The sequence below is a fragment of the Megalops cyprinoides genome, chromosome 10 (genome assembly GCF_013368585.1).
Source record: "Megalops cyprinoides isolate fMegCyp1 chromosome 10, fMegCyp1.pri, whole genome shotgun sequence".
In the NCBI taxonomy this organism is placed as follows: Eukaryota; Metazoa; Chordata; class Actinopteri; order Elopiformes; family Megalopidae; genus Megalops; species Megalops cyprinoides.
The window spans coordinates 11,161,583-11,184,619 of NC_050592.1; the positions used below are offsets into that span (position 1 = coordinate 11,161,583).

The window sequence follows — 23,037 nt, forward strand, 5'->3', positions numbered from 1 at the left end:
GAGGAAATGATGTTCTGAAAGACCTGTTTCAAACTTCATCCACTGATAAATGACATTGAAACAAATGATACATGCAGACGTTTTGGTATTATGCTACACTGCTTACTGTAAATATGTTTATATGGCTTTGCACATACACTCCACAATATGTCACCACCTCCATAAGAGTGCACCTGCACCCCCAGCTCTCTCAAAGGCAGAATACATGAAGCACTGTGAGCTCTCCTTGCTTGGAGATACAAGCAGCCACACAAATGAAGAGGCTGACCAGTTATAAAATGGACCGAGCTCTCCGCCTACTGATCGCGACCTTAGACAAACGGACAAGACTCACATTATGTATGAACCGATCGTAATACCTAATTATCTCTACGACAAAGACAGATGTCCACATTTAATGAGCTCTGATCAGCTATCTACCACCTGTCTGTTACAAGGCCGGCATGGGTTAATAGTGTGAACGGCTATTCACTCTGAAGGGGGGAGCATCAAACGAGGAGAGCCAGGTGAGCTGTGGAGGGATGGGGGGGAGTGGAGAGTGCGTCTGTGTGGGCTGCTGTGGTGAGAGTGCAGTGTGTGGGACACGTGGGGAGGAGAGGGGCTATCTGTTTACAGCCCTCCGAAGGACACAGGCACTGACTGAAGGACGCGGGTGCGTTCGGGAGAGAATGGAGTCCCTCCGCAGCGCTTACGGTGTATGATGGCCTGCATTTTAATACCACCGAATCCCACTCTCCCGCTAATGCAGTGTTTTAGAAATAAAAGGCCCTGCTCTCTCAGGGGACTTTGTGCAGTATTTACTCCTCTTCTCTAATATACTCTGTCTCTCCCTGCCTCTCCCTCTTTCTCACGCTGTGGCGGCACGCTTCTGTTTTAAGCCTGTGGTCCTTCTCTCCACATTTTGAAGTGATACCTTACTACTTTCATTTTCCCTATTTGTGAATTGTGTTCCTCACGCAAAGCTGTGCATGCTGTTTGAATGTTAAATAGCATTTTTTTTGTTCAGTTTCATTGATTTGACAGTTTACATAGAGGCCTTCAGGCCTCGCAGTCTCTCACCCGCTTTCAGTGGCATATAAGATGCTGAGAGGTGTAACCAAACCGTTTCAGTGTCCAACGCCTCCCTCACCTCCTTGATGTTTCACAGATTATTGCACGCATGATGCAACGGAACCCCTTCCTGTAGCGCTGCATGGTCCTGTCAGGGTTTTTAGTTTCCACTGAGCTCAACAGAAATTGCTGAGGAAATAGGAATTGATTTGCATGTTTCTATTCTTCTGAAACTTTTGAGCTTGCCTCCAACCTAACTGTTCGGTAGAAAACATTGCGCTCTGTCAAATGTGATCACATGGGTCACACTCTTCCCTCCTTCTCTCTCTTTTGCGTTCTTCCTCCCTCCCTCCCCGTCCTCCTCGCTTGTTGACGTCACTTTAAAGCAGGGTTAGACATCTCGCATTTCTCATCCCTCTCTCTCTCTCCTTGTCTCCGCAGGAGCAGGTTATGTAATGGAGGTGTTGATGCAGTGTCACTCTGTCTCTTTGCTGGTATTGACAGTAGTAATCCCCTCTCTCTCTCCCTCTCTCTCTCTCTCTCTCTCTCTCTCACTCTCAGTTGATTCCTCAGATCTCTTCTCTGTCCTGGTTCACCACCATTGTGCCTTTAGTCCTGGTGCTGAGCATCACTGCAGTGAAGGACGCCACAGACGACTATGTGAGTTGTCAGAGTTAACCAGATCATAGCCCCACACGGCAATGTTTACTACAGCCGCCCACGACACTAACTCACAGCCACATTAACGCTAACGGAGACCTTCCAAAAATACCTCTGTTTGCTGCACTAAACCCACAACGCAAACGCACAGTTCTGTCAATGCTGATAGAAAGCGAAAGAGATCAGCACCACATAGGTCAGTTTGCTGTACCAACGCACAACATTGCGCCAGTGCTGAGAGAAAGCAAGAGAAAGGCAGGCCAGCTCTACACAATAAAATTTTACCTCACTGTCACACAACACTACCGACAGTGTGAGAGGGGACAGGGGGAGTGAGAGCCTGACGTGACGCAGCAACATTTATTGCACCGACACACAGTACTAACGCGTGAAGGTTACACCGCAAGAGAGAGACTGACACATTGCAGCATAGCTGTTATAGTCGCTCAGCTCGAACAGTGACATTGCCGCTGCTTACGCTGCGAGACTCTGCAGCGTTGAGTTGGGTATGTCTGTGGCACGAGTGCACTCGCAGTGAGATGACTGAAATAGGGTTCTAGGTCTGATACCAGGTGTGAGTGTACGGTCATCTTGTTTGTAGTGATCTAGAATTTTTTTTATTCTTGCATGATACAAATATGAGTGGGGGCCACTGATTTAGGCAGAAGTGACAAACATTAGAATGCAATTATTGCGTGTGCATGCATGTTTTTATATTATTATTATTTTTTTTGGTGGTGTTAGATTATAATTGTGTTCTCTCAAGGTCACTGCAGGGAAAATGAGCATTGTACCGCTAGAACTATGATCGCACAAGCTGTATAAGGCCAGAGCACAGCGTTATCACTGCGTTATTTGCAGTTTCTGCTGGAACATGAGTGAAGAGTGTGTTATCGGTGAGTGTGACTGTGTGCAGGTGAAGATGCTGAGCGTGTGCTTTCAAGTGACAGATCATGTTTGAGTATTTGCTGATGCTGCTCATCTCTGTCTCTCCTGCAGTTTCGTCACAAGAGTGACAACCAGGTGAACAACCGCCAGTCTCAGGTCCTCATCCATGGCATGTGAGTTTCCTTAGCAGAGAGAGGGATCATTGGTTATGGCTTTGCTGTTTCAGTGACGTGTAAATAAGCAGGTATTGGTGATGAGAGTGTCTTTCTGACTGCCTTTGTTTTTTTTGTTTTTTTTTTTCCCCCATCCCTCTCTCCCAGTCTTCAGAAGGAGAAGTGGATGAACGTGCGAGTGGGTGACATCATCAAACTGGAGAACAACCAGTTTGTGGCAGTAAGTGTGACAGCAGCTCTCTCAGCTCAGTGCCGAGTACTCAGAGCACTGCCTCGGTAGCACAAGCGCAAACAGCCTCTCAGTGCGAGAGGCTGCAGGGCAGGCTCCTCTGACGGTTGCCTCCTTTAGGAAATGAATGCTGAGAGGCTAATAAAAACTCCAGGATGTTTTTATTAGATTTGGTCCAGTTTACTGCAGTTACAGCAGACGGCATCAATTCTGACCGCAGCTGGGCAGAACGTCTATGAGAACCATTGTTTCCCTTGTTGTTTTTTTGTAGTCTGGTTATACAGAATTAATTGGCATATAATGCTAGACCAGGGGATTTGGGAGAAAGAAACTAACATCGAAGGTGTCCATTCTGAGGCCAGTCAGAGGCAACATTCTCACATCAAAAGTGTAACGAGGACATTTTTGAAACAGTTAATAGATTAAAACTGTAAAATGAGAATCCACAATTATGTGACGCTAGTGATAACACTAATGCCGTGAAGAATGATGAGGCGAAAATGAAGAAGTGACCTGAAATATCGACGGCGTAGAAATGTTCCACAGTCTGCTTTCAGCCCTGAGGCAAAATTTGTGTAGCGTTTCTCTTAATTAATCAAAATCCTGCCTCACAAAATTGACAGCGCATCTTATTTTGACCTTTTAAAATAGCACAGTAAAACTGTAATCCACTTTGATGTATAGACGGCCATTTGTTTGTCCAGTAAATAGTTGTTTTCATAATGTTTCCATTTGGGTAATAACAGTAATAAAATGTAGGAGATGTGTCGCCTGGCAGCCTGCCATGGCTTGGAGAGCAGTGTGGGAAACGCTGGCTAGCCACAGACATGGACTCCAGGCATTCCTGCTGAATGCTACACTGTGTTAGCAGTAGCAGTTGTGAACACTGTGTGTCTTGCAGGCTGACCTGCTCCTGCTGTCCAGCAGTGAACCCCATGGACTGTGTTACATCGAGACCGCAGAGCTGGACGGGTGAGAACCGACACTGATAAACCCGTGACACGCCGCTACATGCATACATCCATACACACACATATATACACTGACCATCCCCTCAAACCGACAACGTGCAGCCCCCATATGTACTTTGTCATGCTGATACTTATACAGGGTCTTGCATATACGTACTTCATCATTATACACTGTGATCAGCAGGGCATTAGTGATGAGAGAAGGAAGCTTTATATCTTACTTAGACATGAAATTAAGATACTGCACACGGAAGGCGCAGTGGTCTTCGGCTGTACCTTGTGGAGAAATGATAACGTGTTTCCAGTGTTACAGCTGTTATAAGTGTGTGTCTTTCAATGGTCAGTAAATGACATGTATTTCACACTATGTGTTTTATTAAAGTATTTGCAACGTGCTGTGAGTAAGTGGATGCGAGTCAGGGGTTCTCAAATTTACCAAACCCTGTATTCTGTGACTTTCTGCTGTTGTAAATCACTGTTCTCAATGGGGAGGATTTCTGCTTAGTCTTGCTTTGTTGTTTTGTCTGTCATTGCAGGGAAACCAACATGAAAGTGCGTCAGTCTTTGTCGGTCACCTCAGAGCTGGGGGACCCAAATAACTTGGCCCAGTTTGATGGTACAGGCACTAATTCATACCTCCCAGTGTGTTACTGCATATTCTTTCTGTGTCTTTGTGTATTCAGCGGATTTCAGACTTTTCATATGTGTGCACATATGTGCCTGTCTTCTCGCTCTGACCTCCCTTACATTCTCTCTCTTCTCAGTTTTTACCAGCTTTCATTCGTGTGTGCGTGTTTGTGTGTGCGTGTGTGTGTGTGCGTGTGTGTTTGTGCGTGTTTGTGTGTGCGTGTTTGTGTTCGTGTGTGCGTGCGTGCAGGCACGTGAGTTTCTCCATTTCCTTGTGTTTGTGTGTGCGTGCGCGCGCGTGCGCGTGCGTGTGTGCGCGTGCGTGCGTGTGTGTTTGTGCGTGTGTGTGTGTGCGTGTGTGTTTGTGTGTGTTTGTGTGTGCGTGTTTGTGTTCGTGTGTGCGTGCGTGCAGGCACGTGAGTTTCTCCATTTCCTTGTGTTTGTGTGTGCGTGCGCGCGCGTGCGCGTGCGTGTGTGCGCGTGCGTGCGTGTGTGTTTGTGCGTGTTTGTGTGTGCGTGTGTGTGTGCGTGTGTGTGTGCGTGTTTGTGTGTGCGTGTTTGTGTGTGCGTGTTTGTGTGTGCGTGTTTGTGTGCGCGTGTGCGTGTGCGTGCAGGCACGTGAGTTTCTCTATTTCCTTGTGCTTGTGTGTGCGTGCGTGCGTGCGCGTGCGTGCGTGTGTGTTTGTGCTTGTGTGTATGCGCACGTGTGTTTGTGTGTGCGTGTGTGTGTGCGCACGTGAGTTTCTACGTTTCCTTGTGTTTGTGTGTGTGTGTTGTGTGTGCATGTCTGTTTCTCCCTCTCACTTCTCTGTGCCTGTGCTGTCTTATCTTCTGCTTGCCCATCATCCAGACACAGTCCAGGTTCATGGTCTGTCTCCGCTCATCAGATTAAATCAGCGCCGCCGCAGCAGGCGGAACTATAAAAAATACATGGCAAGACCGTGACGTGCGGCTCTTCCTCCGCATGCCCCAGACTCGGCCTGCATCTCCGCAGTGCAGACTGCACGGAGGGCCGTGCCCCACACCCACTCCTCCTCTCCAACCCCGGCCTCAGCCTCAGCGGCGAGCCCTCATACCCACACTGCTGCCTTATCCCCCTCACCTCACACCTCTGTCTGTGCTTCTGTTCTTGCTATTTGCATATGGATGTGATTCTCCCAGTGTACTGCCTCTGTTAGAAAGCATACACATTAGCAACAATATCTTATGTAATGTTAAAGGAATTTTTTTCTAATTGTTTCATATATAAATTGTACAGTGTAATTTCATTTTTGTAAAATTATTTGTGAGTGATTTGCCATATATTTTGTGAGTAATTATGAAACTGCAGTCAGCCTGTCTCTCCCTCAGGTGTTCTTTTTCACTTCAGAGGCCCAACCACAGGGGCCACAGGGTTTGTGGATGTGCAGGTGGCCTATTCCCCAGTTCCCCCTTTTAAAACACAGTTTCAGTTCTGCAGACTTCTGGCCAAGACACAAACCGGTGCTGTCAGCTGTCCCCCCCCCCCCCCCCAATTCTCTCTCTCTCTCTCTCTCTCTCTCTCTCTGTGTCTCTGGCTCTCTTGCTCTGTCTCTCCCTTACACTCTCTTTCTCTCTCACACTCTCTCCCTCTTTCTCTCTCCCCCTCTCTCTCCCTCGTGCTGTGGACAGGTGAGGTGATCTGCGAGCCGCCCAATAACAAGCTTGACCGTTTCTGTGGCACGCTGTACTGGAGGGAGAGCAAATACAGCCTGAGTAACCAGAACATGCTGCTGCGTGGCTGTGTACTCAGGAACACGGAGAGCTGCTACGGCCTGGTCATCTTCGCAGGTGGGTGTCCGCCGGTCCCCTGCGCATCCATTTATGCATGGTTTGTTTGTGTGTAAGTTTGTAGGTTTGTGTGAAAGTTTGATCCCGTATGTCCTAACGTCCTATGACATAGGCATAGTTACTGTAGGTCTCTGGCTCTTGGTCTTTGCTGTGTGTCCCTGTGTGGATGTGTGGATGTGTGGATGCGTGGATGTGTGGATGTGTGCTGTGGGAAGGACAGCATGCAAAGTTACTGTAGGACTCTGGCTGCTGGCCTGTGCTGTATGTGCATGTGTTGGTGTGCACGGTGTGAAGGACAGCAAGTATTTTTACATTAGGACTCTGGCTGTTGGTCTGTGGTCTGTATTGCATTGTTGTTGTATGCAGGGTGAAGGACAGCAGGCATAGTTACTGAAGGCCTGTGGCTGTTGGTCTGTGCTGTGTGTCCCTGTGTTGGTGTGCTTGGTGTGAAGGACAGCAGGCATAGTTACTGAAGGCCTGTGGCTGTTGGTCTGTGCTGTGTGTCCCTGTGTTGGTGTGCTTGGTGTGAAGGACAGCAGGCATAGTTACTGAAGGCCTGTGGCTGTTGGTCTGTGCTGTGTGTCCCTGTGTTGGTGTGTGCAGGGTGAAGGACAGCAGGCATAGTTACTGAAGGCCTGTGGCTGCTGGTCTGTGCTGTGTGTCCCTGTGTTGGTATGTGCAGCGTGAAAGATGGCAGCTTTCTTACTTCCCTCTCCTGTCTCCTCGTCTCAGGTCCAGACACCAAGCTGATGCAGAACAGCGGGCGCACAAAGTTCAAGAGGACCAGCATAGACCGGCTGATGAACACACTGGTGCTTTGGGTAAGGTCCCTCTCCACTTCTCTTTCTTGTTCTGTCCATCCTGCCTCTCTGTCTCCCTCTCCTATGCCTAACCCCCGGCTGGCATGCCCTCTCTCCCCCCCCGTAAGATCTTTGGCTTCCTGGTGTGCATGGGCGTGATCCTGGCCATTGGGAATGCGGTATGGGAGAAGGAGGTGGGCTCCCTGTTCCAGAGCTACCTGCCCTGGGACCCCCCAGTGGACAACTTCCTCTTCTCTGCCTTCCTGGCTTTCTGGTCTTACGTTATCATCCTCAACACCGTGGTGCCCATCTCCCTTTATGTCAGGTAGGAGGGCTGAGGCACAGAGATACTTGCAAGGGTAAAGAGCAAGTCACTATAGAGAATATCACCTTCATACATTATTACATGATGAGATGCTAGCTCCCTTTTTTAAACAACTAGCCCTATCAAAATCAAAAAGACAAGCTAAATTGGTAAAATCACAACAATGGTTTAATGAATGCCTGAGCAAAAGCCCATGTACACTGTAGTCCTCCTGGGCCAGGGCTGAGTGACAAGGCTTCAAAGACATGAGTAATTGTCATATCTGATGGAAATGAAAAAAATCAAAGCCAAGGGGATTGTTGATTGTTGAAAATCATAGTTGAAAAGTTGATTGGATCTGCACCCACTGAATTCGCCCTTGTACTGAATCTGTGTTGATTTGTTTATTTGATGGTTTATTTATTTTTTTGTTTTGTTTGTACATGGTGTCCTCAGGGGTACCCCTCCAGGTAAGAAATGCCCCCCCCCCCAAAAAAAAAGAAAAACAAACAATAATTACATTTGAATCCTCAAAAAATCCATTATGTCCCCAAATTCCCCTGTCCGCAGTAACCCCAAACACCAGCCATAATAACAATATGACTCATCGGACTTGCTGTGATTGTAGATAATGAGCCATTAGTGGAGACATTTGTTTTGCTGTGTTTGTCTCGGTACCTGTGGGGTGATTGTGCTAGTGTGTCTCCTCTTGCTGGCCAGGCGCGCGTGTGTCTGTGTGAGTGTGTATGACGTCTCCCCTCTCTCCTCCCTGTCCGGACAGCGTGGAGGTCATCCGGCTGGGACACAGCTATTTCATTAACTGGGACCGCCGCATGTACTGCCAGCGCCGCAACACGCCGGCCGAGGCCCGCACCACCACCCTGAACGAGGAACTGGGCCAGGTCGAGTACATCTTCTCCGACAAGACGGGCACCCTCACCCAGAACATCATGACCTTCAACAAGTGCTCCATCAACGGGCACGCCTACGGTGAGTCAGAGGGGGGAGGACTTTGCGACTGCTGTCTAGGTCACTTTTGTGATGCAGTAGTTTTAGTCGTTTTGAGGGTGCGGCTGTCTGTCTGTGGTGTCCTCTCCAAACAGCGGACCATAGAGATAATAACTGGATGACAGCATTCTGTGCTCACATACAGTACCAGTCAAATGTTTGGACACACCTACTGATAGAAGGGCTTTTCTTTATTTTTACTATTTTCCACATTTTAGAATAACAGTAAAGACATCAAAACTGTGAAATAACACAAATGGAATTATGCCAAAACCTTATGTTTTAGATTCTTCAAAGTAGCCAAAAAATATTTTCGAAAATTAATTATTTTTTTGGAAAGCAGTTCATACATAGGCATCAACTTCACTATTTATATTTTTCTAAGAACCAAATATCAAGTACTGAAGCTTAAGTCTTTAGATAAAAATGTCTTTGAATACATGTTTTCCATTGTCTTAATCAGGTGTGTCCAAGCTTTTGAGTGCTACTATGCACAGTGGGCATAAATGAGAAACAGTCTGGCTCTGATGTGTGCTTGTGTACTGCTGCAACTGGAATGGCTCAATCAGCAGTGGAGGGTTGCGGCCATCCTGACTGACTGTGTGTGTTTTACAGGGGAGGTGATCGACACTCTGGGAGCACAGCCCAAGGTAACAGCAGCGTTCACTGTACCACTTTTCCGTCTGTGTATTTTCTGTTCTCTGAACAGCTCAGAGTTCTTGTTTCCAGTGTCTCAGTCTCCTCAGGGGTTGTGTAGTGTTTGAAGCATAGATGAAGGTTTCCTCTAACCCCGGGAGTTGACTATTGAAAATTTAAGTTCTGGATGTATTGAAGTTTCTTTAATGCGTCTCTCTCACACTGTGCTTCTTCTCACCCCCTGCTTCTCTTTTACCGTCTCTTTGATCCTCTCTTTCCTCTCTCTGCCTGCCCCCTCCATTTTCCTTCTATCTCTGTCTCTTTCTCAGCGGGGTCAGCCCCTGGACTTCTCCTTTAACCCCCTGGCCGACCCCGACTTCTGCTTCTACGACCAAAGCCTGCTGGACTCCGTCAAACTGGGGGAGCCGCTGGTGCACCAGTTCTTCCGCCTGCTGTCCCTCTGCCACACCGTCATGAGCGAGGAGAAGAGCGAGGGTGAGAGGGAGGGAAGAAGGGAGGGAAAGAGGGATGGGCAGGAAGAGAGAGAGGGAAGGAGTTTGCTGCTCCCTTATCACACTGACACAAGTATGGAGAGGGAGGGAAAGAGAGGGATGGAGATGAAGGGAGAGGGGGGATGGAGATAGAAGGAGGGAGGGATGTGGAAGGGGGGAGGGTGCAAGAGAGGAATGGGGAATGAAAGAGGGAGAGATAGTGGGATAGAGAAAGAGGGAGGGAGAGATGGTGGGACAGCTGTTGGGAAATAAGGAGGCCTGTTGAGTCAGGGAGCAGGAAATGGAGAGAGATGGAGGTCCCCTGTCTCTCCCAATGTCATTGAGAAGGCCGAGGGTGAGGGACGTCTTTCAGCCAGTCAGGGGTAAGGGAGAACGCAGGAGGGGGTGGACAGGGAGCTGGCTGAGCAGTACAGACAGCTGTACAGACTGTCTCTGAGAATGCAGGCAGGAGAGGTGAGGAGGAGGTGTATCTGGGTTACGTTACACTCCATTTCTAATCTCCTCTCGCTTCACTCTTCATGTACCCTCGTCCCTCCCTCCCTCCGCGTCTCTGCAGGAGAGCTGGTGTACAAGGCCCAGTCCCCCGACGAGGGCGCCCTGGTCACCGCAGCCCGAAACTTCGGCTTCGTTTTCCGCTCCCGCACCCCCAGCACGGTGACGGTGCAGGAGCTGGGACGTCCCGTCACCTACACCCTGCTCGCCATCCTGGACTTCAACAATATCCGCAAGAGGATGTCTGTCATTGGTGAGCGCCCAGGCTGGAGTGCACAGTGAATTGTGCCCATTTTACAGTCCTTTTTGCTGTATTATAATCTTGTTATCTTCCAGTGTTACCTCAGGTGCATAGCAGTTACTGTATGTGGTCTCAGGAAATTGTGGGTATGTTTGGGACACTTATACACATGTGTCAGATACAGTGCTGTGTGAAGATATGAAGATATGATGGCTGGAACCCCTCACTTCCTTAAAATATGATTGGCTAAAAACTATTATCCCTCTGTTGGATATGATTTGGTAAAATGTGAAAGTTAAGTTATAAGATAGGATTGACTGAAACTGAGCATCACTATAGAACATGAATGTGACTAGTTATGTTCAGTGGGTATCACTGGAACTAAGTGAGAATAAGGACATTAGGACATCAGATCCCACAGCAACAGTATATTGTGTTTCATATTTAGTGAGGAGTGGGTTTCGAAAGAATACAGATTGCCTGTCCACTGCTTTAGATAACACTGTATATTCATTGAAACACAGAAATAAATGCAAAAAGAGATCATTAAATTGATGCATGGACTTTTATACAAGTCTGTTCAGATCAAAATCAAAAGCTTGTTACATGCTGCAAGAACAGATGTATTCATTTATTATTCTTTAATGCCTCTAAACAATTTCCTGACAGCTTTGATAGATACTTCTGGATGTTGGAGGTCTGCCAGAGGAAAGTGGATAGCATTTTTCACCAAAGTAACACATACAGCCAGGATTGTGTAAATGACCTGACAAGCAAATGATTTAAACCGAGCCAGCAGCATTCCCTGTAGCTTGCAGCAGATCTTTGAAATCCCTTCAAAAGACGTGGGGCTCTTTTCCAGCGCTTGATGGGGAATGGCTGAGCCACTTCCATTTATGTTTTGAGGATCACAGTGTTCAAGAGAAGGCGCGTTGAGGCCAGTTTAGCACGGGATGAATTGTGACCCACTTCGGAGTAATGCGCTTCCATTGAGGTCACGGGGTCAGAGTTCCGGCCTTGAGTGCGGCCAGCCCTCTGCGCCCGGCAGACAACATGGCTGGTTTATGGGCAACAGCTAGGCTTGAGGCTACTGGGGAATTGTTAGTGCAGTCTTGTGTCTCACCATTGATACTCTTTCTTAATGTGATGCGCTGTCCCCACCTCATGCTTTGCCTCTGTCTGTATGTTGTTGGGTTTGTTTGTGTATGTGTGTGTGTGTGTGTTTGTGTGTGTGTGTGTGTGTGTGTGTGTGTGTGTGTTTGTGTTAGTTCGGAACCCTGAGGGAAAGATCCGGCTGTACTGTAAGGGTGCCGACACCCTGCTGTTCGAGAGGCTGCACCCTTGTAACCAAGACCTGATGAACGTCACCTCAGACCACCTGAATGTGAGTAAAGCCCTGTTTCTCCGTAACGCACGCTACCTTCCTCCTCCTCCGTCACCCTGCCGGAGTCTGCGCTCGGCTCTGTTCCCCGTCACTGTCACGGCGTCCGCGGTTCTGCCACGCTCCGTTTGTTCTCATCTCGGGCGGATGAGCGGTGCTCCGCGTCGCCTCCATTCTTCATCATCTCCTGTCTCTTCTGCGTTCTGTCAGTTCCCTCCTTGACATTTTCTGGGACACTACCAGTGGCTGGAGCTGCAAAAATGGAACACCACTGCCCCCTGTTGGTGGCACAATGCGTATCATAGCCATATGTTGCAAGAATTCTGGTCTTAGATGTTTTCCCTCCACTGTATCCTCATTCTCAGCTTTTTTTGTTGTTTATGTTAAAATGTCTTCCTTATTTGTTGTTTTAATGAGGAATTAACTCTTCTGGACTGCAGGGCTCTCTTTTTCTGTGTAGGAGTGTGTGTTTGTGAGTGCACTCTCTATAACTCAGTATGTCCCTCTGCTGGGCTGTTTGTGTATTAGCATCTGTCCCTGCAACCCTATATCTGTCTCTGTGGGGGTGTGTGTAACTGTATCCCTCTCTGTGCAGGAGTATGCTGGTGACGGCCTGCGGACCCTGGCTCTGGCCTACAGGGACCTGTCCGAGCAGCAGTGGGAGGACTGGGCCGAGCTGCTACGCAGCGCAGAGAGAGCCACAGACTTCAGGGAGGACAGGCTGGCCGCCGTGTATGAGGAGATCGAGCAGGACATGATGGTACACAATACCACACACTGCACACCCCCAACCCAAACCCTAACCTTAACTCCCCCTAGCAACAACAAAACTGGGATTTGTAGAAATATATGTGTGCGTACTATTTTATACTATGTACAACTCTGTGTACTATAGCTGCTAGGAGCCACAGCTATAGAGGACAAGCTGCAGGAGGGAGTCCCTGAGACCATCGCTATCCTGTCACTCGCCAACATAAAGATCTGGGTTCTGACTGGAGACAAGCAGGGTGAGAAGACCGCTGTGGTATTTACACACTGATCACTGAAACCTCACACACTACATAGACACTGTGTAACTACCGTGTCTACACACTGATCGCTGTAACCTCACACATGACATAGACATGTGTAATTACTGTGTCTACACACTGATCACTGTAACCTTACACTGCATAGACACTGTGTAATTACTGTGTCTACACGATGATAACAGTAACCTCACGTACTACATAAGCACTGTGTAACTACTGTGTCTACACAGTAAGCACTGTAACCCATATTCACGTTACCACACTCTGTCAGACAGCTCTCAACAGGATTGTGGACGTTAGTTTGTGATACTGACCATCCTCTCCCCCCCCCCCCGTTAGAGACGGCAGTGAACATTGGTTACTCATGCAAGATGCTGACGGATGACATGACCGAGGTGTTTCACATCAGCGGGCACACAGTACAGAGTGTACGGGAGGACCTGAGGTGAGGGTTGATCCGCTTCCCCCCCCTTTTCATCCTAAATAAACACACGTTCCCATGTTGTAGGATTTTCAGTGCGTAACATTGCAAACACCAGTTATATACTCCAGCGCACCCCAGAGGGGATACTGATCTCCTACCAGACCTATGAGAGGGCAGGGCGAGTAGTGCTACCAGGAAGAACTTGTTGTTCCACAGAGACGAGGCATACCAGTCTAATTCTGAGGAAAACGGGGGTTAACCATAAACAAGTTCTCATGAATTGTCTCAGCTGGGAAACTTTAAAACAACATGAAGCAAAGTAGATAAACGGCACTGAGTTATGCAGCTTAAAGATGAGAAATGAAAGCTCTGCAGCTGATTGTGGCTGGTAAAACAGCTTGGTGCTGGCAGCTGTGCGTGGTTGGTTTAGCCTTTGTGGCTTTTGGTCATATTTTTATCACATGCTTTTGCACTGTTGGTCTGTACAGTGTGACATTCTACCCTCAGGAAATGTCCTTCTCTTTGGGAACCATGTTACTGTTTGGTCTGATCCATCACTGAGTTTCTTTCATACTGTACATCTCCTTACAGGATGTGATCTCACTTTCTACTTGTAAATGCAGTGCTGCAATTGTTTTTCTGTGTTAGAACTGACCCAACAGTGTCTTTAATTATGTTAAGGCCCTTCAACTGCAGGACATCACAGGCCAGTGGAGTTTAGAGTGATCTTCTTGCAGCTTCTTTCTGTGTATATATGGTGTCAGTCAAACGTTTGGACACACCTACTCACAGAAAGGGTTTTCTTTATTTTTTGCTTTCTTTCACATTTTAGAATAACAGTAACAACATCAAAACTATGAAATAATACAAATGGAGTTACGCAGTGAGCAAAAAAGTGTTAAATCAAAACTATCTTGTATTTTAGCTTCTTCAAAGTAGCCAAAAGAATTTTTTAAATGAAAATTTTTCTTCTGGAAAGAAATTAATATATAAACACTAACTTCACTATTTATATTTTTGTAAGCAACACATTTCACGCAAATTAAGCATAAGTCTTTAGATCAAAATGTCTTTAAGATAATGAAAGAAAGTTTATGGAAATCACACTGTGAATGCTGCTGGAAAGCTAACAGTGTTGTGTGCATAAAGCCCCTCTACTTCACTGCCAAAAAAACAAGGGATTGCACTCCAACTTCACTATGGATGTGTAAAAACAACCACATTCCAAATGATGAAGTGGCAGCCCCAAGGTGTTTTTTTTTTTCTCACATTAACTGACTCAGTTACATACCTGCCATGGTGTCAATAGAGAGAGAACCTTTCTACATGCTGACGTAGGTCTGACACCACACGGAGCTCACATCTGCAATGCCTGGTGATTGTCACACAAGCCTGTTCTACAGCAGTGTCTTCCCATCTGTCAGATGTAACCGAGAATGTTGCGCAAGATGGGAGCATTACATAGAAGGAGCATTACTCGAACTGCGTGCTTTACTTCACACTGTGCTTTCATCAGATTTGTGTATATGTTCCGTTTGTATTCAGTCCCAGGAAATTTTCTCCCTCTCTCACTTCAGACTTAATGGGAAGGTCTGCAGGGGTTAAGAATCTAGTGGGCCAGTTGAGTTATATTTTCTGTTCAGAATGGTGTGGTAAATCCTGAGGTTTCCGCATAGAACTAAATCTGGTATTGCAGCCAATTGATTAAAAACATTGATTATAGATTCTTAAATGAATATTAAACATTATATACATATATACATGATAAACATTAATGTGTCATGCAATACGTCGTGATATGGTCCTGATATGTATAATGACGTGTAAATAAACAGACACAAGTCTATGCTGTGTAATTCATCACTGACCAGCCCTTGTCCACTGATGTACAAAACCATACATGTTACATTGGTCCTGAATAGTTTGTGTACACCTCTTCATGTCAAGCAGTGAAAGCCCACAGGGTGCGATTTTGTATTGAAGAGTCGGAAAGCACAATGGTCGACTTTTCTCTCGATGTTCCTCTCCTCCAGGAGGGCGAGGGAGCGAATGATGGAGTCGGCCCGGTCCCGGGACGGGGGGAAGGAGGAGGGAATGGAGGGATGGGGGGAGGGCTGCTCGCTGGGGAACGGCTTCGGCGTCGGGGGAGTCGGAGGGGGAGCGGACTGGCAGCCACAGCGGGAGGAGAAGCAGCAGGGGTCCGTCCCGCCGCCTGGCCCGCCCTCCACCCTCCTCGACTCCATCGCCGGAGAGTACGCCCTGGTCATCAGCGGACACAGCCTGGTGAGAGACAGAGAGAGGAATGAGTGCCCTACCACTATGCTACACTGGGTCGACAATGTGGCATAGTGGTAAGGTGCAGGACTTGTAACCGAGAGTTTGCTGGTTCAAGTCCCTGCTGGGGCCCTTCTGCTATACCGTTGGGCAAGGACTTAACCCAGAACTCCCTCAGTAAATATCCACTTGCATAAATAGATAACACTGTAAAAATTGTAACTGTCAGTAGCTTCGGATTAGAGTGTCTGCTAAATACCAGTAATGTAATGTAATGTAATGAGAGGCGTGGGGGAGAAGCATAGAGAGAAATTATGATGAGAGCTATAATGTGAGGGAGAGACACGGACAGGAGGAGAGCGGCGAGGCCACAGTCCTTAGAGGAAAAACAAGCTGATGAAATGCAGTAAAGAGCAACCTAAAAAGACATCTCCCTCCCCTCTGTATGTGGCCATTCTCCCCCAGGCACATGCACTGGAAGCAGATATGGAGCAGGAGTTCCTGGACACGGCATGCGCCTGCAAGGCAGTCATCTGCTGCCGGGTCACACCCCTGCAGAAGGCCTTGGTGGTGGAGCTGGTGAAGAAGCACAAGAAGGCGGTCACGCTGGCCATCGGCGACGGAGCCAACGACGTCAGCATGATCAAGAGTGAGTGGTGCGCTCCATGGACGACGGAGAGCAGGGAGAGAGGGGTGTGGGAGTGCAGATACAAACGGATAGGGGCGCAGTGAAAGAGACGAAATCAGACGTCTCTCCCCATGAGGCGACGTGATTTGTAGAACAAAATGGGCCATGCAGTGCACGGTATTAGTGGAATGCGGAAAGCCCCTCCGAATGCAGAAGTTCAAACTGAGTGTTTGCATGAGTCTGACCATGTTTGTTTCTGCTAGTAATGATGGTCACCCTGGCTGGGAGTGTGCAATACTATGTGTCAATAACTTCTTGACAGTGGCAACTGTCTGCCGTGAATTGATTTGGCAACGATTGACGTTCCTCTGGTCCGGCACCTTTTCGTCTTGCTTCTTCTTTGTCACGGTGCAGAGCAGCCTGTAAGCTCTGATTCCCATGCCTGCTGTATTTCACAATCTCTGCCTTCTCACTCTTCTTAAAAAAGAAGAAAAGAGAACCAGCACATCTTTTAGAGAGAATAAGAAAACTGCCAGGGTTTCATTTCCTGTAGTTTGTTCTAAAAACACTTCTCGAATTGCTCAAGATGTTTGTTCAGACAGTGGCACTGAGATTGCGTATCCACTCATATCTTCAACCCATGGGAGCAGGCATTATGACATTTTTTCCTACAGTTTTACCTTAAAATATATACTTCACTTAGGGAAACAGTATGTCTGTTCATTCCCCCTGAATCTACTCCTGTGTTCTCCTCACCACTTGCACCTATAAAGTTCTAATTGAAATTGCTTAAAAATGACAGTGACAGTTGAGTGGTTTAACCAGATCAAATAGGCCTTCGTCTTAGAGAGATTCTGTTTCATCAATGTCAGCGATGAACTGCATGACTTTGGTGTCGGGTTGTGTCGCTCATTATGTGAAGTTGTTTTTTTTTAAATGTGTAGTAGAACACCAAAAGGACAATTAGATGAAAGTTGACTAAGACTGTGCTATGTTTGGGGTTGTCCTTTCCCCTTGTTCCACAGTGGGACATTCACGTTTCCTCATTTTTCTCCCTCCTGTTTTAGCCTCTGTCTCTGCCTGACATTGTTCACTAAAGGGCCCCCTCCATTTGTCTCTTTTTGGCTGTTCATCTTCTAGGTGCCCACATTGGAGTGGGTATCAGTGGGCAGGAGGGCATCCAGGCCGTGCTGGCGTCGGACTACTCCTTCTCCCAGTTCCGCTTCCTGCAGCGCCTCCTGCTGGTGCACGGCCGCTGGTCCTACCTGCGCATGTGCCGCTTCCTCTGCTACTTCTTCTACAAGAACTTTGCCTTCACCATGGTGCACTTCTGGTTCGGCTTCTTCTGCGGCTTCTCAGCCCAGGTGAGTTGGCCGGACAAATTACAAGTGCGGGTCACGGGCAGAGCCAAAAATCTCAGACTTGGTATCACCAAATCTGAGGGATGGAGATCTTGGAGGGCTCTCGCTGTAGACTGAGGAAGCCCCGGATTATTAATAATTCAGTTCAAGCACAGTGCAGTGTTGCAACCTGCCCCACCTTTTTTTCCCCAGACGGTGTATGACCAGTACTTCATCACCCTCTACAACATCGTGTACACATCTCTCCCTGTGCTGGCCATGGGGATTTTTGACCAGGTGGGTACAAAAACTACAGTACCAGCCTGCATATCTTATATTCAGTATATTCAGTAGTTACACAGTGTGTATGCAGTGTGTGAGATTACAGTGATCAGTGTGTAGATTCCACAGCGGTCTTCTCACCCTGCTTGTCTCTAGTCAGAACCCAGATCTTTATGTTGGCTGCAGCTTGTCCTCTATGGCTGTGGCTCCTAGCAGCTATATCATGCAGGGTTATACATGCAGAGTGAGATTAAAAACAAACACATAACCGTTTTATACCCCCCTTCCACACACACGCCCCTCTCTGTCCGCACCACGCCCTCTGACTTTATGACCCCCCCTTCTTCCTCCCAGGACGTGCCAGAACAGCGCAGCCTGGAGTACCCCAAACTGTACGAGCCGGGGCAGCTGAACCTGCTCTTCAACAAGCGGGAGTTCTTCATCTGCATCGCGCAGGGCATCTACACCTCCGTGGTGCTCTTCTTCGTGCCCTACGGGGTGCTGTCCCAGGCCTCCCGCAACGACGGCATCCCCCTCGCGGACTACCAGACCTTCGCCGTTACCGTGGCCACCTCCCTGGTCATCGTGGTCAGTGTGCAGGTCAGGACCTCTTCCTCTGGAGGTGATCTGTGCCATAGGCAGCACTCGTGGTCATTGGATGCTGCTTGTCTCCGTGGTGCTGGAGGATGCTGTTTGTCTCCGTGGTGCTGGAGGTTCAGTAGGTTTATCGGTGGTGTCTGTACAGCTGCATGCCTCACATCTGTGTGGCAGGTGGTGTGAACTATGTATGCTCTGTCATCTGTGTATCTTAGTGAATGATGATTGAAATTTCTAGCTCTCCAAATGATGAACAGGGTTTGAAATTAGGTGTCATTTCAAATAATTCACATTGTTAACAGGATGCCAAGCTATTTTTTCAAGGATCTGTTTTGTACATTTTGTTACCTTCTAAAAAATCTTTGTAAATATCCTGCAACTGGTATATTCTGTCTTCCAGCAACAAAAATAATTAATTACTTTATTGTGGCTATCTATTACCCAGCAAAAATAAAAATTGTAATGATACATTTAATCTAAATGAACGAAATTGATGTCTCCCCTTGTAAAGTAGGCTCCTACCAGCAAAGAATCCAAAAACATGAAATTTGATATTTTGATTCACACATGTAAACAGTTTAATCTAACATAACCAAGACTGTCTTTAAACATGACAAACAGCTCCCAAGTGGCTCAGTTGGCAAGGCACTCATCTGAATTACAGGCAGAGCCCTATGCCAGAGGCTCGAACCCGGCTGTGGTGCGTGCCAGCACTGGCCTGGAGGGATGGGGGTTGGGAGGGTTGGTCAGGGTCCTGTCATCAGGCGTCTGCGGGTTTCACGGATGACATTAGTCTCCAGTTGGTGCCCACTCACTATGACACGCTTTGAGACGCGTTGTGGGCGAAATATCCGTTGGGTCGCGAGAGAGTTTATGAAATAAACACAGTTGCCTCGCCTCAGCACCTCTGCAAGACTGCAGTGAGAACAGCCTAGTGTGCAGCTGGGTTGTATAAAGAGAAAAAGCACAAAAAATGTTCTCTAGGTACTGTCCTTGTTACGTTTTTTTTTTTTTTTGTTTAAAAAAGAAAAAAGGTAGTAGGTATATTTTAATTGTTGACATTTTAGCACGGAATGTATTGTACATATATATGATATCTTACACATCTTTGCAAATAAGGCGTGATCAAGCGTCAAACAATCACGCATCAATGGTCACATCACAGACAGTGAGAGGTGTAAAGCGGGGGTACTAGTGTAACAGCCGTTTCTTTGTACACTTACAAAATGCAGGGTGAATTCCTCCATCTCTCTGCTGTCTGATTTGGTGCAAGGAGGGAAATGGTTAAGTTTGTAAGTTTCACTACACCTTGTCTGGGTAACTGTTTTTTTGCTACTGCCCAAGTTTCCAAAGTTCTAAGTAATGGGTCATTGTCAGTGAAGTAAAAACCTAATGTGAATGCTGTTTCAAGGGATAGAGGCCATGTGGTCTTCTGCTTTGTTTTTTTTTTTTTTTGTTTTTTTTAACTGTGCTACAGATGACACTAATCTAACTGAAGATTTTATGTGAATAGAAAGTGGGCTTTGATTGAAAGGTTACTCAGCAGCATGCAAGTGTAGCAGAGCTGAAGTGATTAGCTCGTGTGAGTCCTTGCGCAAAGCCTCAGGTAGTGGGTAGCAGGTGGCCGAGCGGTTGCAGCGGTTACGTCACTCCCCGAGTCCTGGTTAAGTAGTGTTGTTGGCGACAGGCTAGGGGCAATTTGCCTTTAGCTCATTTGGCAACGACGCTGGCTGTAAGGGGCTGGCAGCGAACAGTGAGAACCTCGTAACATGCAATACACAACGCAGCAAGATCCCACCCATTACACAAGTACTCTGCAGAACAGGATTTGTTGGTCTTTGTATCCATATGGCATCGCTGCCTCTGGTTTAGGCCTTATGTCATTTACATGCCAGGCTGAAGGAAGAGACACCAGCTCTGTGGATTTCTGTTGTGCAGAAGGTCATACTTATGTGTGTTTGCTGTTCTGCCAGGTGATGTCTGATGCATTATCTCCCTTTGTTTTTTTGTATTTGTGTGTGCATGTGTAGATCGCCCTGGACACAGGCTACTGGACAGCCATTAACCATTTCTTTGTGTGGGGCTCTCTGGGAGCCTACTTCACCATCTTGTTTGCTATGCACAGCAACATCCTCTTCAGCATCTTCCCCAACCAGTTCTGCTTTGCGGGTGAGCCACTGTACTGCGCCCTGGAGTTACCCTCACTGCTCAGTCTAAGGCCTGTGAAATCTACATTGCCTCTGATTGTACTTTCCACGTCCTCTAAAAATCTACAGCCCTTCTGAAATCATAATGAACACATGAGTGATGAACACTTGGATTTCCATATCACAACGCTGTGAAAACCCGGCTAAACGTTTAATGTTGTGGACTGTCCCGCATACAGTGTGTTTCATATACCCTGTGCTCGGTTTCAGAGACGATTATGGTTGTGTGTCATAGTGTATCTGAAAGCCTGCTCTGTTTGTACCTGCAGGCAGTGCCCAGAACACCCTGGGTCAGCCGGTGGTGTGGCTGACCATCGCTCTGGCCACAGTGGTCTGTATCGTGCCTGTCCTGGCCTTCCGCTTTCTCAAACTGGACCTCAAACCCCAGCTCTCCGATACGGTGAGGGAACGAGGAGGAAGGCAGCATGGGATACTACAGTCCCCAATGTCGCAACCTCACTTTTGTCAATTAATGTTGATGATTAACCTCGGTAAGAGCATCTGCGAAATGAATGTGATGTAATGTAATGTCAGAGACAGCGGTTCGGTGACCTTTTTTCTATTAATGATTAAGTTTGTGCTTCGTGCTACCTGTATCCAAACAAATATTAACTCGACCGAGGTCAGTCGTTGTCCACCCCCTGTTTTCACGGACACTGTAAAGGTTCTCCCTTGAATGGGAGCACTTGCTAGATGACAACACCAGGTCACAAGATCAGTACAGTTTCATCCTCAACAGGAACACTGAGAAGGGAAAAGGGAAAAGGTCACTACTCCAAGTGTTAACTTGTTTGTCTTTCACTCTGTCTCTCCACCACTCCGCTGCAGGTCCGGTACACCCAGCTCGTGCGTCAGAAGAAACGGAAGCCAGGCGGGCGCGGCGGGCGCGGCGCCAGCGGGGGCGTGGGCGGCCTGGGAGGCGGGGCCCTGGGCCGGCTGGGACGGGCCGGCTCCCGGCGCTCCGGCTACGCCTTCGCCCACCAGGAGGGCTTCGGGGAGCTCATCACCTCAGGGAAGAACATGCGCCTCAGCTCCCTGGCGCTCGCCACCTTCGCTTCCCGCCACAGCGCCAGCTGGATCGACACGCTGCGTAAGAAGAAGCAGCAGGCCGCCCAGCCCGGGGGCGAGAGCAGCCCGGCCGCGGCCCCCGCCGCGCCCCTCTCCACCTCCTCCTCCCTGCTGGGGCCCCAGGAAGCCACGGCGGAAGAGGCCGCTCACACCCCCCTGGGCCCCGCCTGCAGCAATGCTGTCACCCCCACTCTGGCCAGAAGCCCTGGAGGAGACTCAATCGGAGGCTGGGCTGTCAATCTGGGGGCTGTACAGGTGAGCAGAGCCTTAGCCGTATACATGCCTTCAGCAGACCGCGATCTTCACCTCACCTTAATTAAGAGAATATCAAAACATAACAGAAATCATATTCTGAATCAACACAACACAAAGGGAGGCAACGTCTCTGTGACAGCAGTGATATCACGGCTGGATCAATGTGACACAAAAAATAACAATGACAAAGTCATCTCTTCTTTCTCTGTGTATATTTCACAGACGCGTGTCATTGATATCCAGTCTCTGTGTGTAATCGTTTTCCAATCTGGAGTCTCTTTACAAATGTCACACACCGCGTGTCATACGGCCTAATAACCGTCTCTGTTGTCGTCACCCCAGGAGGCTCTGTTTGGGTGGCGGGGGGTGGGAGCACGCATCAGCGGGGCCAGCAGCCCGGGACCCCCGCCTATCGCGGAGGAGAGCTCTCTCACCGAGTGAGGAAGAGACGGGACGACAGAGCCGTCAGACCGCGCTGGATAAACCGCAATCGCTGTGCCCCCTGGAGATAAGCTGGACTGGGATTCTCCCAGTCCGTCTCTGGGAGCGAGAACCCTGAGAATCTGCAATTTCAGGCAGAGGCCACACACCCGGGCACCTTTCGTTCCCTAAGTACTGCTGCATCCCAGAGACTCACCACAGTGACTGTTGCAAAGGTGTCTCACATCCTAAATTCACTGCTCTGTTCCCGTGAGGGGAGACACCAAGGAATACACTCTTTCATTTAATGTTCTTAGAAAAGAAGAAATGCTCTTCAAAGCAGATCAGTTTCCACACAGACAAAGGCTGATTTTTCGTGTGTTCAGAGAATACTCATCTGAGATAGGACTGTCATGCACAGAAAAAAATTACAACAAAGCAATATAACTGTGATAGCAATTTGATCACAATTTGATTGTAAACAGAAATTAATTTGAAAGGGAGGGAGAGATGGTGAAGAGATGTGTGGGAAATACAGGCAGAAAGTGTGAAAAGAGGGAAAGGACTGGGCAGCCCGGGGACCATTATCATATCACTTCCTGCTTGGAGTGAATCTCGACTACCTGATGAGATTGTTTGAGGCACGCTGACACTACTTTACAACGTTAATACCAGTAACCCATTTCATGAAATCTGAACCGTTGAACCATTAACCAAGTAAACACTGGAG

At 47.9% G+C, this 23,037-nt stretch overlaps 1 protein-coding gene across 2 annotated transcripts in view; it reads left to right on the forward strand.

The window, feature by feature from the left end:
* atp8b2 (ATPase phospholipid transporting 8B2) overlaps nt 1-22,787 on the forward strand; it is a 37,953-nt gene extending 15,166 nt beyond the window's left edge. For both annotated transcript variants that reach the window (XM_036538919.1, XM_036538918.1), the window contains 25 exons: nt 1,612-1,710; nt 2,710-2,771; nt 2,919-2,991; nt 3,902-3,972; nt 4,508-4,587; nt 6,249-6,407; nt 7,140-7,228; nt 7,336-7,532; nt 8,293-8,501; nt 9,135-9,169; nt 9,485-9,650; nt 10,224-10,412; nt 11,669-11,784; nt 12,377-12,541; nt 12,677-12,788; nt 13,152-13,257; nt 15,270-15,519; nt 15,976-16,159; nt 17,279-17,502; nt 17,692-17,775; nt 18,115-18,360; nt 20,388-20,526; nt 20,834-20,964; nt 21,393-21,887; nt 22,230-22,787. In XM_036538919.1, coding sequence (XP_036394812.1) covers nt 1,612-1,710; nt 2,710-2,771; nt 2,919-2,991; nt 3,902-3,972; nt 4,508-4,587; nt 6,249-6,407; nt 7,140-7,228; nt 7,336-7,532; nt 8,293-8,501; nt 9,135-9,169; nt 9,485-9,650; nt 10,224-10,412; nt 11,669-11,784; nt 12,377-12,541; nt 12,677-12,788; nt 13,152-13,257; nt 15,270-15,519; nt 15,976-16,159; nt 17,279-17,502; nt 17,692-17,775; nt 18,115-18,360; nt 20,388-20,526; nt 20,834-20,964; nt 21,393-21,887; nt 22,230-22,328 — 3,780 coding nt within the window. In that variant the 3' untranslated portion in view covers nt 22,329-22,787. The remainder of the gene's footprint in view (nt 1-1,611; nt 1,711-2,709; nt 2,772-2,918; nt 2,992-3,901; nt 3,973-4,507; nt 4,588-6,248; nt 6,408-7,139; nt 7,229-7,335; nt 7,533-8,292; nt 8,502-9,134; nt 9,170-9,484; nt 9,651-10,223; nt 10,413-11,668; nt 11,785-12,376; nt 12,542-12,676; nt 12,789-13,151; nt 13,258-15,269; nt 15,520-15,975; nt 16,160-17,278; nt 17,503-17,691; nt 17,776-18,114; nt 18,361-20,387; nt 20,527-20,833; nt 20,965-21,392; nt 21,888-22,229) is intronic.
* The last annotated feature ends 250 nt before the right edge of the window (nt 22,788-23,037 follow it).